Genomic DNA, 25,329 nt, shown 5'->3' with positions numbered 1-25,329 from the left:
GTGTCTGTCCTCTCCCTTCCTTCTCTGTGGTGTGAAGGACTGGGCTCAGCAACTGCTGTGACCTTGCCCTCTGCTCCCTCTCCCCACGCAGCCATCCGCCCTGAGGGGAAGAACAACCGCCTCTTCGTCTTCTCCATTAGCATGGCCTCGGTGTCGCGCTTGTCCCTTGATGTGGCAGCCGATACACACGAGGACTTGCAGGACTGGGTGAAGAAGATCCGGGAGGCAGCCCAGACGGCTGACGCACGGGTGAGTCTGGAGAGCCCTTGGCAAGGGATTCATCTCCTTGCCAAGGCCTGGATTGTCCAGGTGCCGAGGAGCGGGTGGAGGCTGGGTGGGGGGTGGTGAGATGGCAGCGTGCGACAACTGGCAGAGCAGTTACGCAGATGATAGAGCCAGAGTCATCTTGGACACTATAGCAAGGGGTGGTGGCCACGCATTGTGGCTTGAGAGGTTCAGACTGGACATCTGGGAAGATAGGTCTATCAGGAGGGTGTTGCAGCCCTGGAAGGTGGGGGATTTCCATCTGTGGAGGGTGGCAAGGCTCAGCTACAAGGCCACAGCTGCCCTGCGCTGGTACTGGTGCTCCAGGCAGGAGGTAGGACCCACCAAGGGCCCTTCCCACGGGTGCTTTTGTGGTGTCCCCCCCATGCAGACCCCGCAGACCTGCTAGTGGTTCCCACAGTGTGGGCAGGAGCGGCCGCACCAGGCCAGCGCTGCCACTGACCACAGTTGGTGAGCTGGGTTATCCAACGCCGCTGCTCCCTCCTGGGCCTGACACCTCTCTCCCTCTCTTGGCAGCTCTCCGAAGGGAAGATGATGGAGAGAAGGAAGAAGATTGCCCTGGAGCTTTCAGAGCTGGTGGTCTATTGCCGACCTGTGCCCTTTGATGAAGAGAGTGAGCATCTGCCGGTCCGGTGGCCTCCGCAGGCAGTCACCGTGGCGTTACAGACCCTGCGGTGTGCCCCGAGGTGCTGCTTTGGCTAGATCTCAGCAGAGGGCAGGTGTCCAAAGCAAGTTTGAACCGGTTTACATTGGAGCTCTGGAAATGTCCTTGTCCAGAGGGTGGAAGTTCCCCTGCCCATCCCTCTGTTGCTGGGATCTGTCACCATCCAGAGCAGCTGCTGAGGGAGTGGGGATGGGGAGCATCGTGCCCCATCACCGAGAGCGGTTTTGATGATTTCAGCCATTGGTGTTGGGCACCCGGCAAACGCCCACCAGGGCAGAGCAGGGTCTGCACTACCTGATGGTGGCTGAACCAAGGGAGGAGAGGATGATGTTAGGAAGGGGCCTGGGGCGGTTGAAGTGTCTGGAAAGGGAGTGTGCTCCTGGCTTACACTGTGCTGTCTCCTCCCAGAGATTGGCACAGAGAGGGCCTGCTACCGAGATATGTCCTCCTTCCCCGAGACCAAGGCAGAAAAGTATGTCAACAAGATCAAAGGCAAGAAGTTCCTGCAGTACAACCGCCTGCAGCTTTCCCGCATCTACCCCAAGGGCCAGCGCCTCGACTCCTCCAACTACGACCCCTTGCCCATGTGGATCTGCGGCAGCCAGCTGGTAGCACTCAACTTCCAGACCCCAGGTGAGGGCAGCAGGCAGGGAAGGTGGGCAGGGGTACCCTGCAGCTCCTCCCAGTCACCTGCCTGCACCCCTGCTAACTCCATCCTGGCAACCAGGAGGTCCAGGAGAGGGTCCACAGTCTCTGTGCTGGGTGCAGGGAGCAGGACCCAGCACCCAGCAGGTCCAGGCACGTTGCCGCAGGGGGGATGCGCTCTGGAGGGCTGGATTGACCTGGGCTGAGCCAGGAGGTTGTGGTGCCATGACAAAAAGCTAAAATGGAAAGGAAGCAGGAGTTCCTCCAAGGTCCCTGGCAGCGGGCAGGGGGTGTACCAAAGGAGATGGTGCAGCACCAGCCCTGGGACATTGGCTGGTTGCAGGGCCGGAGTCAAGCTCGCTGCTCTCCTCACCTTTCTCCAGCTTCCATTCCCGCTCCTAGCTTCCAGTCCAGCCCCCCCCCCCACTTCCCTGGCCCTTGCCAAACCCTGCTGTGAGCCTGTTCAGCTCACCAACCCACCAGAAAACTACCTGCCTCTTTTTTTCCTGCTGTCTTTTTCATTCCTTTTGTGAATTCAAGCATCTCACGGGGTGGTTTGGCAAACACTAGAGCCAGCAGAAAGAAAGCCGAAAGGAGAGGGAAGAAAAGAAGGGGGTGACCCAGGGAGCACTGGGTAGTTTTGCAGATCGTGCATGAGAAAGTGCCCCCATGGCCCCAGCACATTCACAGGCTGCAGTGAGGCCATGGTGCATGAGGCATTTCCATGGGATGGGCCACGTCCACTTGCAAAGGGTTCGCACAAGGCACCAATAACGCAGGTGATCTGGCTTGTGGAAAGGGCACAGGGTCTCCTCCCTCCATCTCCTGCCTGTGCTCTCCAGACAAGCCCATGCAGATGAACCAGGCCTTGTTCATGTCCAGCGGCCAGTGTGGGTACGTCTTGCAGCCAACCAACATGCGGGATGACATCTTTGACCCCTTCGACAAGAGCACGCTGCGGGGGGTTGAGCCGCTCTCCATCTCCATTGAGGTCAGTACCTCATCCCAGCCTGGGGTCAGATTCAGACAGTTCTACTGAGCTTGGGGTGGTATTATGGTTTTTCTGGGTTCCTGGCTTCTGTCTGCAGCTGCTCCTCAGCAAACCCCTCAGCCCCTGCTTAAGAGCTGTCCTTGGAGAGCCCTCACTGAAGGGGGGAGACCCATGGGTGCTGCTGAGGGAAGCACCACCGACCTCCCTGGGTGCCGAGAGAGGAGTAGCAGGAGCATCCCTGGGTGCTCCCCCCGGGATCCCTCCCGCCCAGGGCCCAGTGCCGGCAGGTGGCATCCACGAGCCGCCGAGGTGGCATCCCTGTTCCCGGAGCTTGGCCGGGACTGCCCGAGCACAGGATGGCTCCCGGCCGGGTAACGGGCTGTGCCCTGTCCCCACCTTGTCACTGAGTTGCTCTGGGCTCAACATTACCGACCTTGCTGTGTCCCCTTCCTGCTCGGGAAGATGCTCGAGGTCAGAGCAGACTATTCAGCCCATTTCTGTGTTACGCTGCTGGTGATAAGAGGACAGGGGGTGGGGGCGCTGCTGGTGGGGGGTACTGGAGAATGGACTGCAGATGCTTGTTGACTCTTTTTCTTCCTGGATGGCGGGAAGATGGCTGGACCGTTCCCGTGTCAGCTCAGGGAGCTGCACAGCAGCAGGGGTAAGGGATAGTTCACCAGACAAAGCTCCTGGAGGGATGGGGAGACCGTGGCTGTGCCAAACCAGGTGGCTCTCATGTTTGGACCGGTGGCTGTCCCACTAGCCTCTACAGGCATCCCTAGAGGTCTTGGAGCCAAGCTCAGCATTTATCTGTGGGTTGGCAGTGTCCTCTGCAAGTCCCTTCATCTCAAGCAGACCTTGGGGAGATCCAGCCTTCAGGTGCTCACAGAGGTCTGACAGCACATGCCAACTGCAGCTCCTCTGAGGCCACCTCTCACCAGAACAATCCCGCCTCAGAGAGCCACTGCCCTGCTCAGGGAGGACACCCCATCATATCCCATCTGCACCATCCACCCCATAGCCACTGTCTCCCTAAAAATCTCTGTCTGTTTTCCAAACTCTTCCTGCATCCTGGGATGCAGCTGCAGCCAGCAGGTGTCAAGAATCACTGTGCCATAGCCTGTCACTGGCTCCTTTAAGAGATGGGCTCAGCTTTTTGTCCTCTGGCAAAACTGCCCGATGTCCCCACCATAAGCCAGCTTTCACGGATGGAGAAGCCGTCTCGAGCCCAGCATGACTCAAAGCACATGATCCAGCGTTGGCAGCGCGTCCTTCCCCTGCAACAGCAGCGTGCCGACAGCACGCTGGAGTGACATATGGCCACTGGCAAGAGGGAGCTGGGATTTCTTTCTCCTGCGAGGAAGCAGGTTTTCATTTGAATCGAGCACAGACTGTGCTACAAACAGGAGGCAGAGCAGCAGCAGAGAGCAGCTCCTTTTCATCCTCAAGCAGAAGAGCTGAGAAGTTTCGGCAAAGAAGGGGGTGTCCAGTGTACCTCTCCAAGCAGGGGAAGGCGGCTCGGCTCGGCAGCCCAGCTCCAGCTTGGCAGGCTGGAGGAGGGATGCTGTGGGCCCAAGCCTGGCTGTGCAGGCGGCAGACAGGAACCTGGGGCAGTTCAGCTGCCTTTTTTTACCGCTTACAAGGCAAATTGGTGATTGGTAACACCATAGCAGCTTCCAGGGGTGGGAGCTGTTTTTCTCCAAGAGGCAGGCTGAGCTGGGCTGGCTGTAAGTGTCTCTTCTCTGTCCAATTAGCAGAGCCAGGGTGATTTATTTGGAAAGAAAATGTCTTGGTATGCAAACACGTTATTTTTCCTTTGGTCCTGTCTCTTACCAAGTCTCTCCTGCTCTCTGCCCAGGTCTTGGGGGCCCGGCACCTTCCCAAAAATGGAAGGGGAATCGTTTGTCCTTTCGTGGAGGTGGAGGTGTCTGGGGCTGAGTACGACAACGCCAAGCAGAAAACGGAGATCGTGGGTTAGTGAAGGGAAGGGAGAGGGACCCACCACTGCTCCTGACCGTGGTGTGAGCCGTAGGCACTGCAGCAAAGCCTGGCCCTGGGGTGGGGGCTGCCCCTGAGCTCAGCGTCAGCTGTGGTGGGCAGTGGGGGGCACAGGGCTCCCGACTGACAGCAGTGTCTTCTGACTAGCGGACAACGGCCTGAACCCTCTCTGGACCCCGAAGCAGTTCCACTTTCAGGTCAGCAACCCCGATTTTGCCTTCCTCCGCTTCGTGGTGTATGAGGAGGACATGTTCAGCGATGAGAACTTCCTGGCTCAGGCCACCTTCCTGGTGAAAGGCTTGAAGACGGGTAAAGCCGTTGGGGAAGTGGGGGTGGGGGGTGTATGTCATGGTGGTCCTCACCAGTTTGCTAATTGCATCATTAGCCAAGGAGATGCTGAGTTTCATGGGAGGACGCTGTCAGGCCCCAGGCTGGCTTCGTCCCTCCTGTCCCCATGCCAGGTCACATCCCCAACCAGGCAGAGGAAGCAAGAAGCCATTTGCTAACATCCCTCAGGGCTGACTGCCACTTGGGGAGAGCTGGGGGGGTGGAGAAGACCCCCTTGAGGTCTGTGGCGGGAGACTGACACGTCCCTGCCTCTGCTGCCAGTGACGCTGGGGCTGTCTCTGCTGTAGGTTTCCGAGCTGTACCCCTGAAGAACAACTACAGCGAGAACCTGGAGCTGGCTTCCCTACTCGTCAAGATAGACATTTTCCCCAGCAAGGTGAGGCTGGGTCACGCCTGAGAAGGTGGCTGCGCCGCAAAGGCTGCTGTGCTCGCCCCTGCGGCAGCACGGCTCTGCGCTGCCGGCGGGTCGGTGCAGCGGAGCTCAGCGGTGCCTGGCTGCAGTGCGTGCAGGATGGACGAGTTTCCAGCACTGCGCTGTAGCGCACAGAGGACTGGCAGGATGGGAAGCATCAGGCTCGGTGTTGGCATAAGCAGAGGGCAGGGCTCCTTCAGAGACAGATGTTTCTTTTATTTCTTCATTTAAAGCGATGGTGGTGGCAGCCGGTGATGGTTGTTAAAGACAGAGCAGCTGCATGTTGCAAACCCCCATGAGCCCTGGACACCCTGAGTGGCAGCTCGCAGGGCAGCCAGGGCCCTGCACCAGGACTGCCTTTAGTACAAGACTGAAATCCCAAGCCCTTTTCTACTGTATTTTTTCTCTGATCCAAGCAGGAGAATGGCGAAATAAACCTCTTCAGTGCTTCAGCCCTACGGGAACGAGCAGGGGATGCTTCCAATCAGCTGCTGGCGAGCAGAGGCAGAGAAGGGTCCTTTGAGTCGCGGTACCAGCAGCCCTTTGAGGACTTCCGTGTGTCACAGGAGCAGCTAGCTGACCACTTTGAGAGCCGGGAGCGAAGGTATGCCAGGGCTTGTTGAGCTCTTCCCAGTGTGAGACACCCCCCCACCCCAGCATTTAAGTTTCCTCGGTGGAGGCAGATAAACACAGCCTCCCAGTAACCCAGAGAAGAGCTGCAGCCTTGTTTGCTGCATGGCAACCCTAAATTTCAGCATGAAAGTTGTGCCAGTCCTTGGGGGAGTCGCTGCTCTGGGGTCTGTGGGAGTAGGGTGGGACAAGGAGCTGTCACCCTGCAGCTGGTGGCACTTTCCCCTGGCGTGGGGGACGTGCTGGGCTCCTGCTTTCCTCCTGTGGGGTGGCTTTTGAGACGGGAGCATTGCCCTTGATCATCCGTTCCCTCTATGCCCCCCTGCAGGGTACTGCGGAGGACCCGGGTCAACGGGGACAACCGGCTGTAGCCCATCTTGGCGGGCGAAAGCACCTCCAGTGCTTGTGAATCTCACGGCACGCTGTGAACTGGTTTCTATGGAAACGGCACTGCTATGGCCTACTTTCAGGCAGCTTTTCCAGTTTCTCTGCTGAAGTGTGTTCCAGTGGAGAACTAAAAAAAAAAAAAAAAAAAATTGGAAAAAAAAAAAAAACCTAACCAACCCCAAACACCCACCACCCTTCACCACCAAGCCCTTAACGAAGTGCATCGGTGCGTACAGCCTGCCAGCCGCCGAGGTGAGAGACAAAACTGTCTATAATTGCAAGAAAAGAGACCCAAAAAAAACCCCCAACCAGCCCTCTGCCGTCGCTGCTCTGCCTGTGTTCCCGGAGATGCCGCTCCTGCGCAGCTGCCGGAGGCCCGTTGCAGCCATCCTTTGCTGTACCCGCTCCCAGCGCTCCGGGCAAGGGGGGACTCCAGCGACCAAGGCAGCACCTATCTCTGTCCTGGCGGCATCGCATCTACCTACCTGTATAGCCACTGCCTATGGGTCCAGTAGTGAAACTCTACATTTACAAGGCCGCTCTAGCTTTAAATGACAATAAAAGCGTCAGTATTACATGCGTGGTGGCTCGGGTGTCTGGGGGTGTGCCCCCCTGCAGAGCCAGCTGGTGCTGGGGGGGGAGCTGGGGCATAGGGGGGCTGCACTGCTCCCTCCTTCCTCCTGGCTTTAGGGAGTTTGCAGCTGCTGGGGGGGGGGAAAAAAAAACAAAACAGGAGCAGCCCCAGTTTTAATGTTCACTCAAAAGGGTAAAACAAGGGTATTACATGCTTTTCTGAACCGGACTGAGGAGGAGCAGTGACTCCAGGCTGCAGGAGGGCTCCTAGGATGGAGGTAGCTGGGCATTACTGCTGCCAGGCCTTACCCTGCGGGTAGGTTGTCATGCTTTTAAAATGAACGTGGGCGTTGTGACTGAGCATTCCCTGCTCCTGGACAAGCAATCATCCCCCTGCACGGGGCAGCTTTTGCCATCACCCAGCACTGGCATGGGACACAGGGCAGCCCTGGGCACTTCAGCACCCCACGGGCTTGCCCAGTCCCGAACGCAATCACCAGTCGACTCGTGTTCGTCTTTTACGCTCTTTATTTAGGAACAACCAAAAATGTCTGGTTTCATTTCAACAAACTGTACAAGCAAGCTCTTCCCCTCGCCCACCCTCACATCCACATATACAAAAGGAAGGGAAACTTGCCATTCACTTCTCAGAAGTGGCATTGTTGCTACAGGGAGTTCTTGCCCTCAGAATAAGAGCAGGTAAAGTCCATAGCAGGTACAAGCTACCCTAGCCCTAGTAATAGCCACAGCCCACAATCACAGGCAGCTTCACTTTTTTTCTCTTTAAAACCTTTACCAAAAGTAAAAACTATTTCCTGTCTCACACGATTGCCAAGGTGACCATCTAAAATTGTGGTCTTAAAAAAAACACAATAATAACCCCACTGGAACCCCCCACACCTCCCCGGTACAAAGACGGTTTACAGAGCAGAGCCCTTGCTCTGCTCCCTAGCTGCACGGCCACCCTTATGAAAGGTCCCGTTGCAGCTACAATTACATTTTCCTTTGGATAAATCCAAGCAAAAATTCCAGGTCATTCAGCACCAGCATGATTTCTAAATAACAATAATTAAAAAAAAAAAAAAAAAAGAGACCCCATTAGGCTGACTTTGTGGTCTGCTGAGAAACAAAGTGATCAACACGCTGTTTCCAAAGTCTCTCTTTTAGTGCAATGTTAGTATGTGCAAGGGGAATCACAGCCACGTACCCATAACACCACCAGGAGCCAGATGGGGCAGAGAGAAAGTGCAATCTTAGCAAGAATTTTTCTATGCCATGGATTCCTAGCCCAACCTTCACTAGCACCAGTAAGCAAAAGGCCTCCCAATGCCACCCTCCATCAGTACAGGGAAGAAGTGGCTTTAACTGTGCCATCAAAACATGGCCAATGTCGGCCAACAGCACTCTTTACTGGAACAGGCAATAACAAGAAAACAAAAAAATAAACCACTGCTTAGGTAACAGAGCTCCCTTGCTCTGAAGTTTTGCAATGCCAATCCAGCATTCCTGGCAGGGACCACTGCCAGTGAAACATACAGCAGAAACTAAACTTGAAAAAAAAAAAAAAAGGTACAGCTTGCAAGTGTCTCATCCCTCCCTCCATTTGTAGTGTTGCCTAATCTTACCCTGCTGGTTTTATGATCAACTGAGAAATTACAACAGAGGTTACTGCAGGGAGCTGAATCACATCAGGCCACCGACTGATTTGAAAAGAGCACAGCCAAAATTAACTGGGCAATGGGAGAGAGAAGTTTACAAGCATTTTAAATACTATCAACTTGACAGGAAGGTGCAGCATCATATTCACTTTCTAATTTGTGCCTAAGTGCTGAAAGTCATCCTTCTAATTCCCAGTGACACAGCTTCCAAACATCACCTCCTGATCAGGTTGCCTCTGTAATGTCTCTAAGAGAGGGGCTGCAGGGAAGACAAAATACAAACAGTTCTACCTGTGACCAAAAATTGTTGCTTTTAATTAAAAAAAAAAAAAAAAAAAAAAAAATACCAAAACCCTAAATGGAAAACCAGCCTTTCACATCCTCCTTCACCTCTGAACAGACAGGACACGTAGCAAAAATTAACCAAGCAGGTATCTTGCAGCTCCAGGTTCTGTGCAAGCGTCACCGGGTTCTGCGTTCAGCTGTGGGCTGGCTACGGGGTTTCTCATCACAGCTGCCAGCAGTTACTGCTTTTGCTGGTGGTTTCTTATGGTGACCAATGCAAGCCCCTGGCAGGGAGGGGACATGCGGCTGCACTAAATACCTGCGGCTGGAGCTCTGCGGGCACCCGCTGACCGCTGCATGCCACGCATCGAAGCAAGCCCCTGTGCACACCCCTCTCACCGTGGCTGCGGGCCTGATGTGCAGCAGCACTCAGCTCTCAGGCAAGTGGAAATAGGAGCCTATAAATCATTGTTTGTTTAGTGTTCCGCTAAAAAAGAAAAAAAAGAAGAATTATTTCCAGGATGCTAATTAAGGAGCTGAAAAATAAACTCCCCAAATGAAACACAGAGCCATGTCTAGAAATGTCACGGCAGGGCCTACTGATAATGAATAAAGTAACTCTGTTCCCTGCATCAGGAGAACCAGCAGCCCTTTACATGAGCGAGCCAGGTGTGGCAGAAATCAGGGGTTTGGGTTCTAAGCAGCCTCAGAGATGTAAGTAACAAAATTCACATGGATTAAAAATGATGGTTACTGCTGTTCCTGTCAAGCTGAGGCTCCTACACAGCAGATGGAGATTTCCCTTCCTTACTGATGCTGGCTACACGACCTCTATCTTACACCCCTCCTTTCAAGTCAAGATAGTCATCTTTGATTAGATGATGATAAATATTCACACACTGTGTAGAATCATGGTGACACTTTCTCTTAACACCAGAAGAGCTGCTGGGACTGTGGAGTCACCTCTCAATTTTTCCTTTCAGTTTCAGATGCAAACATATTTCTAACACTCTGCATCAAAACCTGAGCCTATTTGGAGATGACACCTGCTTCTCCTCAGCTTCAAAAATGATGCAATAGGGAAACAGAGGACCACAGAACTAAACACTCAAAAATTTTCAGCTTATACTTTCATGGAGATTTCAAGTCAACTAAAAAAATGCAGATAACAAGGAATGTAGGAGTTAGAAAGAGAACTCGATTGCTTTTTGATTTTTTTGTCTCTAAATCTTACCCTCCCCACGCAACAGGGCTTGCCAGCCTCGTCGCCGTGTCCAAGGGGAGTCTGCATGGAACCACTTTTTAAAATTCCTCCAACCCAAAAGAAAGAAAACTCCTGCTGTGCTTGTATGAATGCACAGAGACAAAGCTCAAAAACCTCAGCAGCTTCCAACCCTCAAGGCTGGTTTTTCTGTGTACACCGGGAAATTCTCCCTCCAGCTCACAAGACTTCTCAATTTTTCTGGAAAACTGGCCGAGTACAATCCAAGTGCAAAAAATTTCAGCGAGTGCATGGAAAAATGGTTTGAAGGGACCAGTTCATACCCTTAAGCATTTCAGCAGATGGAGCGGGGATCACTCTTCCAATTAGCCATAGGCCTTTAAGTGTACACCAAAAATCCCACAGAAAATCACCTTGAATGGGCAAATTACACTTCCAACATATTTATATAGCAAGTAGTTAGTAAAAGTGTACATTTTTAATGTACATCTTAATGCAATAAAGAATCAATGGCATATCTGAACTGTATATATGTGTACTTAAATAAACCTGCATGTACATAGACACTAGAGAGTAAATTGACCTACCTGTATTTGTTCTCTGAAGGTAACACCATACATACACTCATACTCTCGGGCCACACGACTCCCAGATCGGCTACGTCCAGCTCTAGGCCCACCCAGATTCTCCCGTCACCTGTGACATTTCGGGGGGTGCAGGACTGCACCCGCGAGGGTGAACCCCTGGGGCTCTGGCTGTCCTCGCAGCGCAGCTGCCCGTGCTGTCCCGGAGGAGAGCCATGGGGATGCTGCCCGGCTGAGCCGACACCAGGCCCAGGCGGGACGGCTGCTGGTTATGCTTCCAACCACGGCATGACCAGAAACAGTGCTTCTAAAGAGAAAGAAATTTAGGGAGCCTGGTGTCACTGCAGCGTGCTCCAGGTCAACACCACCCCTGCTCGCAGCGTTTTGGGGAGGGTTCGTCTGACTGCTAAGGGATGGTGCAGTGCAGGTGTCTGCATCTGAGCGCGTCACCCCGGCTCTCTCCAGGGTGCAGGTCACCTCCTCCTGGAGCAAATGCTCATGCTTGGCCACGGGGGTTACACCGTGTGCCAGGGGAGCTACGAGAGCTCAGGCACAGGCACCTACCACGTAGGCACGTACTGCCAGGCGAGAGGAAGCCCTCTCTTCTGCAAAGCACTGAGCAGAGAAAGCCCCTCCTAGTAGTTGAGCAAGGTGGCCTCTTAGAGGGAACGAAGCAAGAATTGGAAAAGCAAGAGCAATTGAAGGTAGAAATCAGACACCATCTTTGGAAGAAGTTCTGAAAGAGCTTTTTTGTTTTTAAACCAGATTTTTTTGTAAATCTCTGGATCCAATCCTTTGGGGCTTGCTACCCACCCTTCTAATAAATATCATTTACCACCAACAATAAAGTCTCCCACATTAAAAAGCTCTCACTAAATAAAAACCTTCTACTGAAAAAGCTTGGCTGAGTTAGCTTGGCAAAAATAAGGAGCTATGACTACTCTCCATAAATACATCAGCGGATAAACACCAAAAACTATTTAAGTTAAAGGACAATGTTGGCTCCAAAACAAACCAGGAATGAACCAGCCATGAATTAATTCAAACTAGAAATTTAAATAAAGTTTCTAACCATTCAAAGGCAGTGAAGTTCTGGAATAGCCTTCCAAGAGCAAAAGTGAAGGCAAGACATGGAACCAATTTTGAGCTGGAATTTGTTTAGTTTGTGACAGAATGGTCTGACACAGCATTTGGCTAGGCTATTCAGCTCAAGAGTTTCCCTTCTAGATCTTGTTTTCTATTAGAAAAGAACAGTAAAAAAAAATCTTTTAAGTAGCTGCATCACACAGCAACCACCTAAGACAACATGGGCACATTAAAAATGTACAGGTACTGGGAAACAGGAAGGTTAACTGGGAAATTTATTTTGCTATTTTGCCAGAACTATTGCAGATAGACTGGGGTGAGGAGGGGGGAAAGGCAAGGAAAAAAAAGACTGGAGCAAACACTTGAAGTTACCAGCGCTGCTGAAGGAGGATCTGTCATGTAGGGCTGCGAGAGGGAAACTTCCTGATTGCAGAAGAGCTGCTGCCTCACCGATCCCTTGGAGACAACAATGACTTGAACCACTCACAGCAACGCTGTGTATTCTCTGCGTTTGTTCTCTGAAGAACAGCTTGTTCTCTCTGAACAATGAAAAGCATTCCAGGTCAGGATGGAAAAATTATTATGTGCTAGTTCTCAGTGATTAAAGGGAGACTTGGAGATTTAATAGCCTGCTTCAGTCAGTCTCCAGGAGCACAGGGGAAAATCTAGCCAGCAAGGGACAAATGACACCAAACTCCATCTCCTGGGTTGTATGGGTCTGGGAACCTGCTACTTATTGGAGAGCATGCAATGCTAAATATCTAACCTCAGCCGTAGGGATGAAAATCTCACTCAGCTCCCACTGAACTTTAATGCAAGACTGGCAGTTTTCTTCTCGGATACTTCTCCTAACACACACATACACACTTGTGTGCCCGCAAAGCCCTTCGTTGCCAGGGCTCAAGGACGAGAAAGGTCGGAGAGGACATATGCAGCCATGCCAACCTTTAGAGAACAAACACCTTAACGGACAGCAGAGAAAAAAAAAAAAAAAGAAAAAAGTAGTGTGCCATGATAGTCCATATCTAAGCAATGACCTTGTTTACACAATGTCTGAGATTTGTTATGCTTGTATAGGCAGCTGTAGGCATTGGTATATGAATATGAAATCTGAAAGTCTGTCCACTGGAAAGCAAACAAGAGCATCCTATTTCCTGGGTGCGAGCTAAGCCCCCGCCTCTGCCAGCTCTCAGCCATCTCCTCGGCTGGGCCACCGAGAGCTCTGCACTAAGTGCCCAGTTTTTGCACGCGCGCTCTCTTGTGTGCTGTGCTCAAAGGTCTTATTTATGGCAGTGCTTTATCACCACGTTCTGCTCCTGAGGTTTGGATCAGGCCGGCCCATGGGTTTCTTAAAGACCAAAAATTTCTTCTCAAGGGTAAGAGCAGATCCTCCAGGGCTGGTGGTTTGAGTTCAGTCTGTTTCTGAAAAAGAACAGAGGTGTCAGGGATGCTCCAGCTCACCGCAGGGGCCTGCAACCCAGGCAGGGTGCTGGATGGGGAGGAAGGGGTGCAGGAGTGCCTCGGGATAAGCAAAATTGGGAGCACTGATGCAGTCAGCTGCAGAGAAAGGCCAGCCCCATTGAGAGGGGCCAGGAAACCCAAAATCTTCATGGGAGCAGAGCTAGGCTTTGGCCAGCAGCAAGGCTAAGGCGGGACGCAGACCCCGAAGCTGTACACCTTTGCTGAGCACCTCCTGCCTCTGTGCCACGAGGGGTGACGGGACCGTCCCGCTCTGGGTGGCATAAAGCGACACTCAGAGGGTGCTAGCAGGGGCATGGCCATCACCCTGTCATGGGCACACAAGCTGGCCCACCACCCTTCTTCAAACCGCTGCCGCTGCCACGCCTCCTCAGCCCGCTCCTGCGGCCGCTCCCCAGCAAAGCGCAGGAGGCAGCGCACATCCAGACCTCTCAGCTGCAAGAAGGGCCCATTCAAACCCACGCTCCATCTCCTCTGTGTTACACAGGGGAGGGAAGCAATGAATTTCAGTGGATTTTTTTTTTTTTTTTAAGGCCTGCAGCCATGGCAGAAGTGTGTGGGAGGCTCTGAAGCAAGGCAGTGGGGCTGGAGAAGATCCCAGCTGCCCAGCACGCCAGCAAGGGGCTCTGCAGCCTGTGGTGGGACAAGGCAAGTGCTTGGCCATCCCCATCTGGTGGGAACCCTGCCAGGGAGGAAGCAGCCCCCAGCTGCACTTCTGAAGAGCCCACAGAGGGCTTGGAAACCACCTCTCCTCTCCTCTACACATGCCTGCACACACACACACGCATGCGCCTCTCAGAAGTGAGTCCTGGAGGAGGGGTAGGGCCAGCAGCTGTAAACACCACCCCTCCGTGTTCTCTCGCTCCTTGCAGCCTCCATCTTCAACACCCAAGCCTTGCCCTGCGCCAAAGAAGGCTGTTCACATCTGGAGAGCTGGCGGCAGGAGAGGGGAGGAGGCTCTTGCCTGCACAGGCAGGCACAGGTTATGTCTGCTGCCTGAAGCCAGGGGGAGGCATGGAAGCAGCCAGTGGCATGGGGGACAGCAGTCAGGTCCCTTTCTTCCCAAAAACCCATCTTCTTCATAAATAAACCCAAGGGCCACCTTTCCCTGGGGTAGGTAAAGGGACCAGACACTCCCACTGGTTTTACTTAAGCTAAAAATAAAGCCAGGATTTGGCTTCAGAATGGAGCCAGCATTCAGTGACCAAGGTAGGCAGGGGTGGGCAGGCAGCAGCGCTCACAGCATCTTGCCAGACCCTCCTCATCCGCCTTCCCTGGCCCCACTCTTTCCCAGGGGTTTCCTCACTGCTTCCTCAGTTAAATCCCAAACAGCAGGACCGGACACTAAACCCTTCCCTAAAGCCTCAGTTTCCCAAATGGGAAATGCTCAGTGACCTGTGCTCGCCCAAACCCTCCCACAGAGCCAGCCCTGCCTGTGGCGGGGGCCTTACCGAGCCGGGCAGCGGGCGGCGGGCCGGGGGTGTCGGGGGTCCCGGCGCTGCCTTCCTGGCCACCTGTCTCCCACGACTCGCTGCTCTCCGACACCTCCGAGCCAGCCTCGCACGGCCCTTTCCGGCTTCCCGCCGTCTCCCCAGCGCTGGCCTCCTCAGGGACGGCGCCCCGGCTCTCCTCCTCCACCTTCACTGCAAACCACACCTTGAGCTGCTGGGCACTGAGGTGGGAGCGCTCGCAGAGGCTGGGCACATCCTCCTCCCGCAGCCCCTTGTGCTTCTCGTAGTAGTCCTCCAGCACCTCCCGGCCGGTGGGGCTGACCTCCACCAGCCCCGGGGGGAAAACCCCCCGCCTGTAGTTCTCATACCACTTCAGCTGCCCGTTCTTGTAGCCATACCGGCTGTCCCCAAACCAGCGAATGACCTCAGCCCGCGGCAGACCTGTCTGGGAAACGATGGCGTCGTACTCCTGGTTCGTGGGCCGCTGGGTCTGCACGAACATTTGCTTCAGCAGATGCCGCTGCTGGGCTGTTTTTTTAAAGTTCAGTTTGGTTTTCGGAGGGGTGGGTGGCCGGCTGGAGCTGACGTCCCCTTTCTCGTTTGCACCAGCCCCTGGTAACTCACTTTTGCCATTGGACTCGGTCACTCGCAGGTTTTTCAGGTTGATTTTGATGGGACTCACTTTCCGCTCCATTGAGTTTGGGTTGTTGCCGGAGGCGTCGACTGAGCCGTTTTCACTCGCGGCCCTCAGCTCATCCGAGGAGTCCTCCCCTTCCCCACCGCCATTTTCCGCCTCGTCCTCATCCTGCCGAGCCGCCTCCTCCACTTTCTTATTTTCCTCTGCCACCTTCTTCTTCCTTCTCTCCGAGAACCAGCTATCAATCTCCCTCCGCGTCATCTTTGTTTCTCCCCTCAGGCGGTTCACCTCTTCCTCCGCAGGAAGGGGATTTTGGGCAAAACTGCTCTCCAGGGCCTTCAGCTGCTCTGGCGCCCGCTCTTTGTACTTGGTCGGTGTGAAGTCGGGCGCCTGGTGCCATGACTGCCGCCGCGGCGGGTGGTGAGGGGCCGGCGTGGCCGCTGCTGCCGCAGGGCTCAGCTCAGCTCCTTTGGCCGAGACGTCGAAGGTTATTTCGGGCAGGGAATCAAGAGCGCTGTCTCCAGGGAAGACGGCCCGGCCGCCTCTCACATTCCTGTAGTGGTACCTCCTATCACTGAACCATTTTCGAATCTCCTTGGTGGAAAGTCCTGTGATTTTTGTCAGTCGCTCGACTTCGGCCTGGCCAGGGAACTGGTTTCTGCAGAAGCTGCCTTTCAAGGCCAAGAGCTGCTCGTGGGACTTCTTGTTTTTGTACATGTTGGGATCCAGGAAGGTCTGCGAGGAGATCGCTGGGCAGGCGGTGAGCAGTGACTGGCCGCTGTTGACCACCTTCACCCCCGACGCGTTGCTGGAGCTCACTGTGCCGTGCTGCGCTGCCGGCTGCGGCTTGGGGACGGAAGTCACTGCCAAGGTGAAGGAGGAGCTGGTGCCCTTCAACCCATTTGCCATGATGGGCTGCGTGACCAGCAGACCCCCCGTCCCCTCCGGCTGCCCCACCACATGGCCCGGTAAAGTCGCCTGAATAAGATGGGGGACGGTCCCAGGATTCGCAACCAGCGGCGTGTTCAAAACTGTAATGGTGGGTTGTGGCACGGACTGAATAACAGTGTTGAACATCTTCTTCCTGGCATCTTCGATCTCCTCTGGTGACCAGCTGATGCCCTGCTTCAACCTCTGGGCAGTGAACCAGATCTTCAGCTGCTCTTCTGGGTACTTTGTCACCACGGTCAAGTAGCAGAGCTCAGCTTTGGTGGGGTAGGGGAACTTGTGGAAAGAGTTTTTGAGGAAGCTGTTGGAGTCCATGGCGGCGTTGTATGTTGGAATGCTGCTCAGGGGGATCATCACCTTGGGAAGGGACTTGGACGTAGGTAGCTGCTGATGCAACGGGGGTTGCTGCTGCAGTGACACAAGTTGTGCAACACCCGCCTGTAGAACAGGCACATTTCCTATGATGGAGCCATTCACTATATGAGATGATTTTGTTGAACTCGCAGTGGGCTGGCTGACTGGCACGGACCCGTTTGGGAATGAATGCTCTCCATCTTTCACCTCCGGCTCACTGCCCAACTGACTTGACACATTCTCCTTCAGCGTGTGGATTTTTTTGGCCTCTGGTTTACCTTTCATTATCTTCATGATGGGGGTTTTGGTAATGATAATTTCAGACTGGCCGTCCACCCCTTCTTCAGGGACCTCTCCCGGAAGGTCGTGGCTGCTGGCAGCCTCACAGAGACTTTGCTCCACAGTTGTATGATTGTCCTGCTTAGCCACTCTCCAGATGAAGCTTGTTTCACCAGCGTGCGACTCTGCATTGTGGTGCGAGAGCCCTTCATGGCTATTTGCCAGAAAGTTGCAAGCAACACATGCAAACGCAGGGTCTTTGCTAAAGTCTAAGTGCTCAGAGTCCAAGTGCCCAAAGAAGTGATGAACGTCTTGAGATCCAAAGTCACAAGACTTGCAGATATAAGTGTCACCATCAGCAATACCACGGTGCCCATTAGACAAAGCTCCATTATTACTGTTACTGGCACCAGCATCACTAGCTGCTGGCCCTTCCGCAGGAGCATCTTGCTGCGTTCCTTCACGATCATCTTCTACAGCATCCAGTTCAGTCTCCTGAAGCACCAGTGTCTTTACTGGTATCATGCAGGGAGTTGTGGATTTTCTTTTGCTAGCCATCACTACAATTGATCCAGATTATTATTTTTCTTTCATTTAAATTAAATTCAGATTTAAAAAGCGCTCTTGTAAGTGCTCAGTGGTCTAGATTCCAGCAAATTCATGATGTCCCAAGGAGTTGTTGTCAAATGTTGACAAATGTTCATATTTGCCACTGAACCTGAGGACAAGGAGAGGGAGGAGGGGTTAGTTCCCTTGGCATTAGACAAAGCACAACTGTCCTGGTATTTAACTTTTTCACTAGATAAATTATTTTCAGCCTCTTTCACTGGAAAAATTTAACTTGACCTTGGATTTAATGTATTTTCACACATACAACCTGTTTAAAAACAAACACACAAACATGCCCCTTTTACAGCCTGCATCAAGTTCTCATTTGAGGAGGAAAAACACTGAAATTTCCCCTCACCCTGCCCTGCCAAGAGCCGTCACCAGTGTTTTGGTGGGGAGATCAGTGCCTGGGCTCCCTGTGCGCCCGGGCTCCCAGCTCCGATACCAGGCAGGGTCACCCTGGAAAACCCGCCTGCTTTCCATCAGAAAAACCTGATGAAAAATCAACGCGTCCCCCACAGAACATTTTGATTTCTTCAAAATCGGCATTTTCCAGCCATCCTGTCGGGAAGTTTCTCGCCAGCTCAAAGCACCGTGCCCGTGCCAAGGGCCTCTGCCTGCAGAGATGCCTGGAGCTCCGCTGCAGGGAGCAGGAAGGCTGTAGCCAGGACTACGTATTTTAGCCCTCCTCGCTCAGCAAGACCACAAAGCATTTGTGAGATTCTCTCCCCACCCTGTGCACACTTCATTGCTATTTCAACAGCATCTGTTGAGTCTTTGTCTGGAGCTGCAAGAGAAGGCAAAGCCTCAAAACTCAAAGGCAGCATCACACACATGTTCCTGGCTCCTCCTGGCTCCCAGCCTTCCCTCCCACCACCTTTGCAGCTTTTGGCATTCACACAACTCGGTGCACTGCGGGTATTTCCTAAGAAAGTGCTATTTCTCTGCAACACAAGCCCATTTTTCTGGGCTTGGGGTGACCAGAGATCTGTCACTTAAAAAAAAAAAAAAAAAAAAGGAATATTTTTTTCTTTTTCTGAAGCTAAAACAGTTCCCAAGCTGCTCCAGCCTGTGGAAGGCCAGGGCTGGCCTGGGCATCAGCCACAACCTTATTCCTGGCCTGATGTAGCTTCACCATCTGCACAGCGGATGGTCCGTGCCTGAGATCACGACCCGAGGGCAGTAAAGCTGTCTGCTGTAGCTGGCACCAGGAGTCACTTGCCTGGTGACAGTCCCCATAACAGGAAACACAGCACATCTGAGGGAGGAACACCTCTGCCTTAACACCCCTGCCAACCTTTTTTACAGCAACTCTGCTTTTCTTTTCCCTTTAAACACAGGGATAAAATGGATTTTTTCCAGATTGCAAGGTCACTTGGAAGCATATGGATGCACTGATTCATATTACAAACACTCTGTGCCAGATTTTCCCGGGATTTACAGTAACAGCGACAGAGCTTTATAAAAACACTCATAAAACTTGAACTGAAAAAAAAAAAAAAAGACCAACTTACCATCCTACCAGATGACTCACAGAGGTAACTCCTATCAGTTACAGCAGTTGTGCACCAGTAGCTTTCTCATATCAGATATTCTGAGCTGATCTCATGCACTGAGAAATGCAGATCGGGCAAATGACTTCGTGGTGCTTATGCAATACCTCCTCTGCTTATTTTTGTCGGTAGCTTTTAGAACAGAGGAATGAAAGGTCCTAATGCAAAAAATCAAATGGAGGAAGTACCATTTGACCTCCCTAACTTCATTAGAAATTTTTTTAAAAATTGTTCTGAAAGCTGACATCATTTTTTCCAAACAGGAGAGCCTGGATGGCCAACTCTGGCCTCAGCAACTCTCAGGCACTGTTTAAAAGACTGATGGGAAAACGTAACTTCCCGTTAATGTGGGCTGATCTGAGATTACAAAACAGTCCTGTAAATAGTGTTAGTCATCACTGAACTTGGCATCAGAAAAGACTGTTTGCTATGCTAAAGCTTCATGAAAAGCTAGAAATTACAACTTCAAAAAAAAAATCTATAAATAAAAAACGTATTAAAGCTGTGATCTGGATTTAGTCAGTGCGAATTGCATGTTCTCAATACCTGCTTTATGCCACTCTCATCCCACCTTTTTATGGTTAGTCCTTCCCTCTGCAGAGGGCCAGAAAGTTATTCATTAGTATTAGCAAGTCGAATACTTGGATGACTATGAATGGGCTTTGCTATTCAGAAGGGAACAGCATCCATTTGACACCAATCCCAAGATCCTCATTTTTGATGCTAAGTTAAATATTACACAATCTAGCAGGGTACGATGACCTTTCCAAGTCCAGTCAATTAGGAAAAAAACAATAAGACCAGCCTGAAGCCTACAAAATAGAGCTTTAAAGGCTGAAAGGAGTTTCGTGTCAGGGAAGCAACGGTAAAAGGGAATTCTTATTTAATTCTATTCTGCAGCTCTAGCACAGGCCAGGGAGAAACTGCTGGGTCCTTTGCAAGCTTTTTAGTTTCCAGCAAACTCCTGCTAGAGATCCAGTTCCAGAGTCTCCATTACTGAGACAGCTCGAGTCCCAGGCAGCTCTTACCCAGTGTTTATGGAGTCGACAGATATCAAAAAGATGATTTTTATCTGTCAACAGAGTAAATTTGATACAGAGCAATGGAGATACACAAAGACCCCCATTGTGCCATGCTGACGGAGTGCCTCTCCTGAGCACGCTGTCACTATTATTTTGGGTAAATGTGAATGGCCTGACCCACCTACAGAGAACCTAAAAGCTCTGCATTTCATTTACCAGCACATTTGCATCAAGCTCCGTGCTCTCTCCAACAACTTTTGTTAAAAATGCAATCAAAGCAGCCCCAGCCACCACAGCTCTCCTGCTGGGGCTCCAATATTAAGGCCACCTGAGAACACAGATTGCAAATTTAGCTGGAAGTGAATCACAGTGCCAATTTACTGGGAAAAAAAAATTAATCAAGTGTACTGTTTGTCCGTTTCATTTCCATGGAACAGTTGCATAACCACATGTTCGGAACATGTTTTATTCACTGCTCACCTTCTGGAATGCACTAATACTTTAATATACCACTAATATATAACAGAATGGATAATTCACTGATTTCTCTGTCATTAAAGTGAGGCTGTTTTAATGGACAGGGTAAATTAATGGCAGAAAAATTAATCAATTAAAAAACAGCCTTACAACAGAGCTCAGTATAGCATCACTGCAAACCCTTCAGACCAATCTGTACAGCCGTGTGTGAAGAACTTTATTTCCTATGTATTATTTTATGATTAACTGGAGGAAAGAGACATTAGCTGAATGAAATAGCTACCTGGCAGCCAGAAAGACAAAGAGGTTGTACTTAAATTCATGGTTCCTATTTAATTTATACTGCTAATTTAATAGTGAGGTAGCAGAGTAAGCAGGTCAAATGACCTGTGCACCTAACCTGCCACTGCTGTTGGAAATTTGAGGGAAAACTGACTTAAAGCAGCATCAAAGTGATTCAGTCCCAGTGATACTCCTGATACTACTGATGCTGGAAGGAAAGGCAGCCCAAAGGCTCCTTTGGCCAGGTCGGATCCCAGCTCAGCACATGGCTGGGGGTACGTTTCTCATACCTAAAGCACCAGGAACTGATTCTGGGGCTCACACGACAGCAAGACAACCATGCATGCCCCACTCCTGTGACAGGGACGAGCAGCCCGGCCTTTGCACAAGGCAGGCACGAACCCAGGTGAACGGCTTAGGATGGGTTGTGGTTCCCCATCCTTCATGTATGTCCGTGATTGCTTGTCTGCACAGCTCCCAGCTTAAAACAGTTTAAAAAAATCATCATGGGAAAGCTCTGCTCCACTGGTAGATGCAGTTTTACGCTGTTGTCACCATGTTGTGGCTATAGGGACAGCCAGGTTGGTGGCCACTCATCAGCTTCTCAAGGGCCGTGGCCTAGAGGAGGCAAGCCCTGTACTCCGAGCCAGCAGCGAGGGCAAGGGGAGCCGCAGGCTGAGCTCGCTCCTGCACTGCCCAGGTCTGCCCATTTCTCCTCTGTGTAAGAGGCCCACGAAGGCCACACACCAGCAACCCATCTCCAGCTCACAAACAAGTACAAGGAGCACCATGAGACGTGCTACCCCTAGCAATTCAGAAAATAATAACAGAGGAGGAAGATGCAAGCTGTGAAATCCGGGATCCCAATCTATGGAAACAATGCAGCATTTCTGCTGGAGACAGACCAAAACCTACAATGGTCCTTTGAGCATTCCCCTCCTGCAACACCTCCTGTACCAACCCTCTTTCCCCCCAGCACAGAAGCCTGCCTGTCCCCATCAGCAGGTCCAGGTGCACACTGCTAACCCTCCGCAGAGCAGCTTTGCCTCCACTGAGGAAAACAATGCCGAGACTGGTCAAAGTAAGCTTAGAAATTTCAGAAAATTTACTTCTGCAGAGATTAACAAAGGGAGGTTTCGAAATCTGCACTGCTGAGTATGAACTTTCAGCTTTTTCCAGCTTGGCTGGATATAACTGGTTTGGTTTTAAATGTTTCAGTGAATTAATGAGTTAGGTTGTTAATGCAAAACATTCATTCCGCGCAGTGCCAAGGTCCCAAGTTAGAAGATTAATTTTTGTGACCTTTTGCAAACCTCGCCTAGAAACAACAACCAGAAAACCCACCAGGCAGCATCACTGGCCAGCCAGCGTGCAGCTGGGCACAGCAGCTCCGGTCTCACCACCCGGGCATGGGGACGACAGGACAGTCACCTTCTCTGCCCCAGCCCAGCCAACTCCTGGGTGCCCAGCACTCCCACTGAGGACAAGGGTCCATGCAGACATGTAGGATGGCTACGTACTCTACTGGGGGCTCTGGTGTTTGATGCAGCTCTGCTGAAGAGTGAATGCTCAGTTAAAAAAAAAAAATTAAAAGAATTTTTTTTTTTTAAATCAACACCAAAATAGAAGTAAAATAACAGTTTTCTCAACACTTCCGGTGCCTGCTAGGCAGGCAGACACACTCCCCAGGTCAGGGACAAAGTTGATGTTTCTGTCTCATATGAAGCCAAGCACAATATTGGCACTTTAAATAATAGTGGTTTGTTGTTAAGCTAAAACTCTGCAGGCCCCGGCTGATAGCATAATATGGGGGAAAAAAAAAAAAGAAAAAAATATCAAAGAAAAAAAAAGTTGAAGTTTGAGAGTTTTTGTATTTCCCCTTTAGGCTCTACCTCCAGCCAGGCCCATTCGATGCACATCTGTCTCTGGGAAGTCCACAGATGACTTCCCAACTCCCCACTGGTAATGAGCAAATAAAGGCCAGTAAATAAAAGGTCCTTGTGGCCAGCACCAACGAGCAGGTGTTCTCTGCAGCACCTAGATCCAAGAGCTGATCCACCTTCTCCTTCCCACCACCATGCACCCGAGAGGGAAATCCCATCATGTTTCGCAGTGGGTCCCCCCCAGCACAGCAGACACCCCGTTTGCTCTGGGCGGTGCTGGGTGCCAGCTTAGCGGCCTGGGACTGGGTACATTTACCTGGGTGCTGGGGAGGGGAGCAAAAACAGGCCCATGCAGTAGCGAGCACAGGCCGCCCCCGTCGCCAGCCATGGCAGTCCTGGGACTCTTTCCGTTTGGTTGGGCATTAACATTTGTTCTGCATTTGGAGTCCATTCATGAGAAGTCATGTAGGAGCTTCACCAGTTTTATTAACTTCTTGCCAAAACGTGCTCAGTGTGGGCTGGCAGGAGAGAGGAAGGCTGGAGACTCCTGCACTTTCCAGAATAAGGTAGAAGGAGCAAAGGCTTGTTTCCCTGGCCAGACGCTGACCCATGCCAGCTCTCACCTGGGTTTCATCACCATGGACTTGGAATCACAAGCTTTGGTTACAACAAAAGCATAACAAAGCACGGGGAGAGGCCATGCAGCAGCATCACCAACGGGCCTCAAGGACACAGCCCGCTGCCAGGAACAGGGCAGCTATTGCTAATCCATCCCAGGGACACACTGTGTGGATGGGCACGCTCCGGCAACTCGGCAAAGACCTCTTCAGGCTACATCCCTGTGGTTCAATACAAACAGAGTGAACAGCCCAACTCTTCAGAGCAAATCCCAACTTCCCGGGTGTGGACGGGACCTCTCTTTTAGCTGTGCCAGCATGGCTCTCTAACAGCGAAGCAAATGCAAGATTTGGCAGGGCTGAGATCCTCTGTTCCTGGTCTGTGGCTGTGCATCCCGACTAGCTGGGGCCCAGCATCCTCCCTGAGTAACTCTGCAAAGCCTGGAGCTGGAAGGGAAGTCACAGGATGGGACCATCGCCAGCAGCAGAGCATCACCCAGCTCCTGGCAAGCGGTGCACATCTCCACACCATGCCCTTGCCTAGCACTGGCACCTATAGGTAGCATCTGCCACCCAGACCCTGGTCCATAACCCAGACCAAGGTCGTGACAGAATTCTTTTGGGGTTTAACCCCATGCAGGGCTGCAAGTTCCCATGAGCAAACAGTTAATGAGATTTTCCCCTCCAAAGCAGATTGCAACCGCACTAACACTGCAGGCACTCAAAATTCAGGTGCTCTCCACAAGAACAGGGAAAGCAACCAGCAATAAAATAACTGCAACCCGAGAGAAGCCACACAGGCAAGAAAAGCCTCTTCGCATCTTATTATTTTGCACCGCACAAATGTACAAACACACGCACAAATTTCAGCAGTTTTGAGCTTCAAGCAGCATCACATAGTCAACGTTTGTACTAAGGAACAATTTGTCTTTATGTCAACTGGTCAGGGTGCTTTGTAGCTTAAGACTGGCTTTGAAAACACGGGTACAGTCTAAAGGCAGTAGAAGCCGGTTGACCGAACAATCGTATTCATTCTCCATTACTTGGCAGGCCTAGAGTAGAAAAGCGTCTTTTCCATTTAGGCTAGTTAAACAGAGCTATTCATTAAAATTTCACCCTTCTACAAACTGCTGTACTTCTCCATTTAAAATTTGCCTTTAAGAGAAGACCTCTCTCCTCTGCCCCACAACACTCCTCATCATCCTGTTTCAAGCCGTCACCCATTTACGAGCTGTGTTTTCGGATTGCTCTCGCGCTTCCATAACAGCAGCAACTCTCCTTTGTCGTCGTTACCTGGGTAGAGACTGGCTTGCTGCCTTAGCACTCGGGGACTAATGGTAATTATCTCCGCTTTTTTTCAGATGAGCACAAAACTGAGCAAGATGGAGGGCTAGAAAGAGGCAGCTGAAACAGAACGCGATTAGAGTATAAAAATAGGTCACTAGGATAATATAACCTTTAGACTATTGGCAATGTGCCCCCCTTAGAGACAAGCCTGCGTGCTATATTTCAGGAGAATGTCAGGAATAAAAAAAAACACAACACACATCAAAACAAAACCACTGATCATCCCTCGGAGCTTTGCATGCTTCTGTTTGAACATCACTAACATTAATTCACTCACTCCTTTTCCTCTGCCCTCATCCATTTGATCGAGCATAAAATAAGTGTTATGCAATCATACCATTAACATCTTCCAAAAAAATAATAATCTCTTTTGGCATAGAGGCTTCATTACAGATTTGCTCCGAGTTACACTACCTTAGCAGGGTTCACAGTCCCAGCATCCCAGGGACCCACCTCCATAGCTTCAATCCTCACATTTTGTCCATGTTGCAAAACATTCCTGGCACTCCCCCAAAGGAAAAGGTCCAGCAGACAGATAATCATCTCTTGACAGAGCCAGCTCCGAGGTTAACACTACCAGCAGAGGACACCAGATAGCATTAGTGGAGCTTCAAGAAGTCCCT

General features: G+C 51.5%; 2 protein-coding genes across 14 annotated transcripts in view; one reads left to right on the top strand and one right to left on the bottom strand.

Annotated features, from left to right (window-relative positions):
• Positions 1-6,935, top strand: part of PLCG1 (phospholipase C gamma 1) — a 50,116-nt gene extending 43,181 nt beyond the window's left edge. For 2 of the 4 annotated variants that reach the window (XM_074888182.1, XM_074888181.1), the window contains exons 24-32: positions 92-249; positions 802-898; positions 1,358-1,582; positions 2,437-2,585; positions 4,444-4,558; positions 4,731-4,892; positions 5,219-5,307; positions 5,763-5,947; positions 6,302-6,935. In XM_074888182.1, coding sequence (XP_074744283.1) covers positions 92-249; positions 802-898; positions 1,358-1,582; positions 2,437-2,585; positions 4,444-4,558; positions 4,731-4,892; positions 5,219-5,307; positions 5,763-5,947; positions 6,302-6,344 — 1,223 coding nt within the window. In that variant the 3' untranslated portion in view covers positions 6,345-6,935. Of the gene's footprint in view, positions 1-91; positions 250-801; positions 899-1,357; positions 1,583-2,436; positions 2,586-4,443; positions 4,559-4,730; positions 4,893-5,218; positions 5,308-5,759; positions 5,948-6,301 lie in introns of all 4 variants that reach the window. The other 2 variants (XM_074888180.1, XM_074888179.1) reach the window with 1 other exon arrangement.
• Positions 6,936-7,443: 508 nt separating this feature from the next.
• ZHX3 (zinc fingers and homeoboxes 3) overlaps positions 7,444-25,329 on the bottom strand; it is a 50,494-nt gene continuing 32,608 nt past the window's right edge. For 7 of the 10 annotated variants that reach the window (XM_074888077.1, XM_074888073.1, XM_074888074.1 and 4 more), the window contains 2 exons: positions 14,699-17,634; positions 7,444-13,190 (listed from right to left, as the gene is read on the bottom strand). In XM_074888077.1, coding sequence (XP_074744178.1) covers positions 13,180-13,190; positions 14,699-17,474 — 2,787 coding nt within the window. In that variant the 5' untranslated portion in view covers positions 17,475-17,634 and the 3' untranslated portion in view covers positions 7,444-13,179. Of the gene's footprint in view, positions 13,191-14,698; positions 17,635-25,120; positions 25,270-25,329 lie in introns of those variants that run through there. The other 3 variants (XR_012631395.1, XM_074888082.1, XM_074888081.1) reach the window with 3 other exon arrangements.

The sequence above is a fragment of the Strix uralensis genome, chromosome 18 (genome assembly GCF_047716275.1).
Source record: "Strix uralensis isolate ZFMK-TIS-50842 chromosome 18, bStrUra1, whole genome shotgun sequence".
In the NCBI taxonomy this organism is placed as follows: domain Eukaryota; kingdom Metazoa; phylum Chordata; class Aves; order Strigiformes; family Strigidae; genus Strix; species Strix uralensis.
This window is presented reverse-complemented; position numbering and strand designations above follow the sequence as displayed.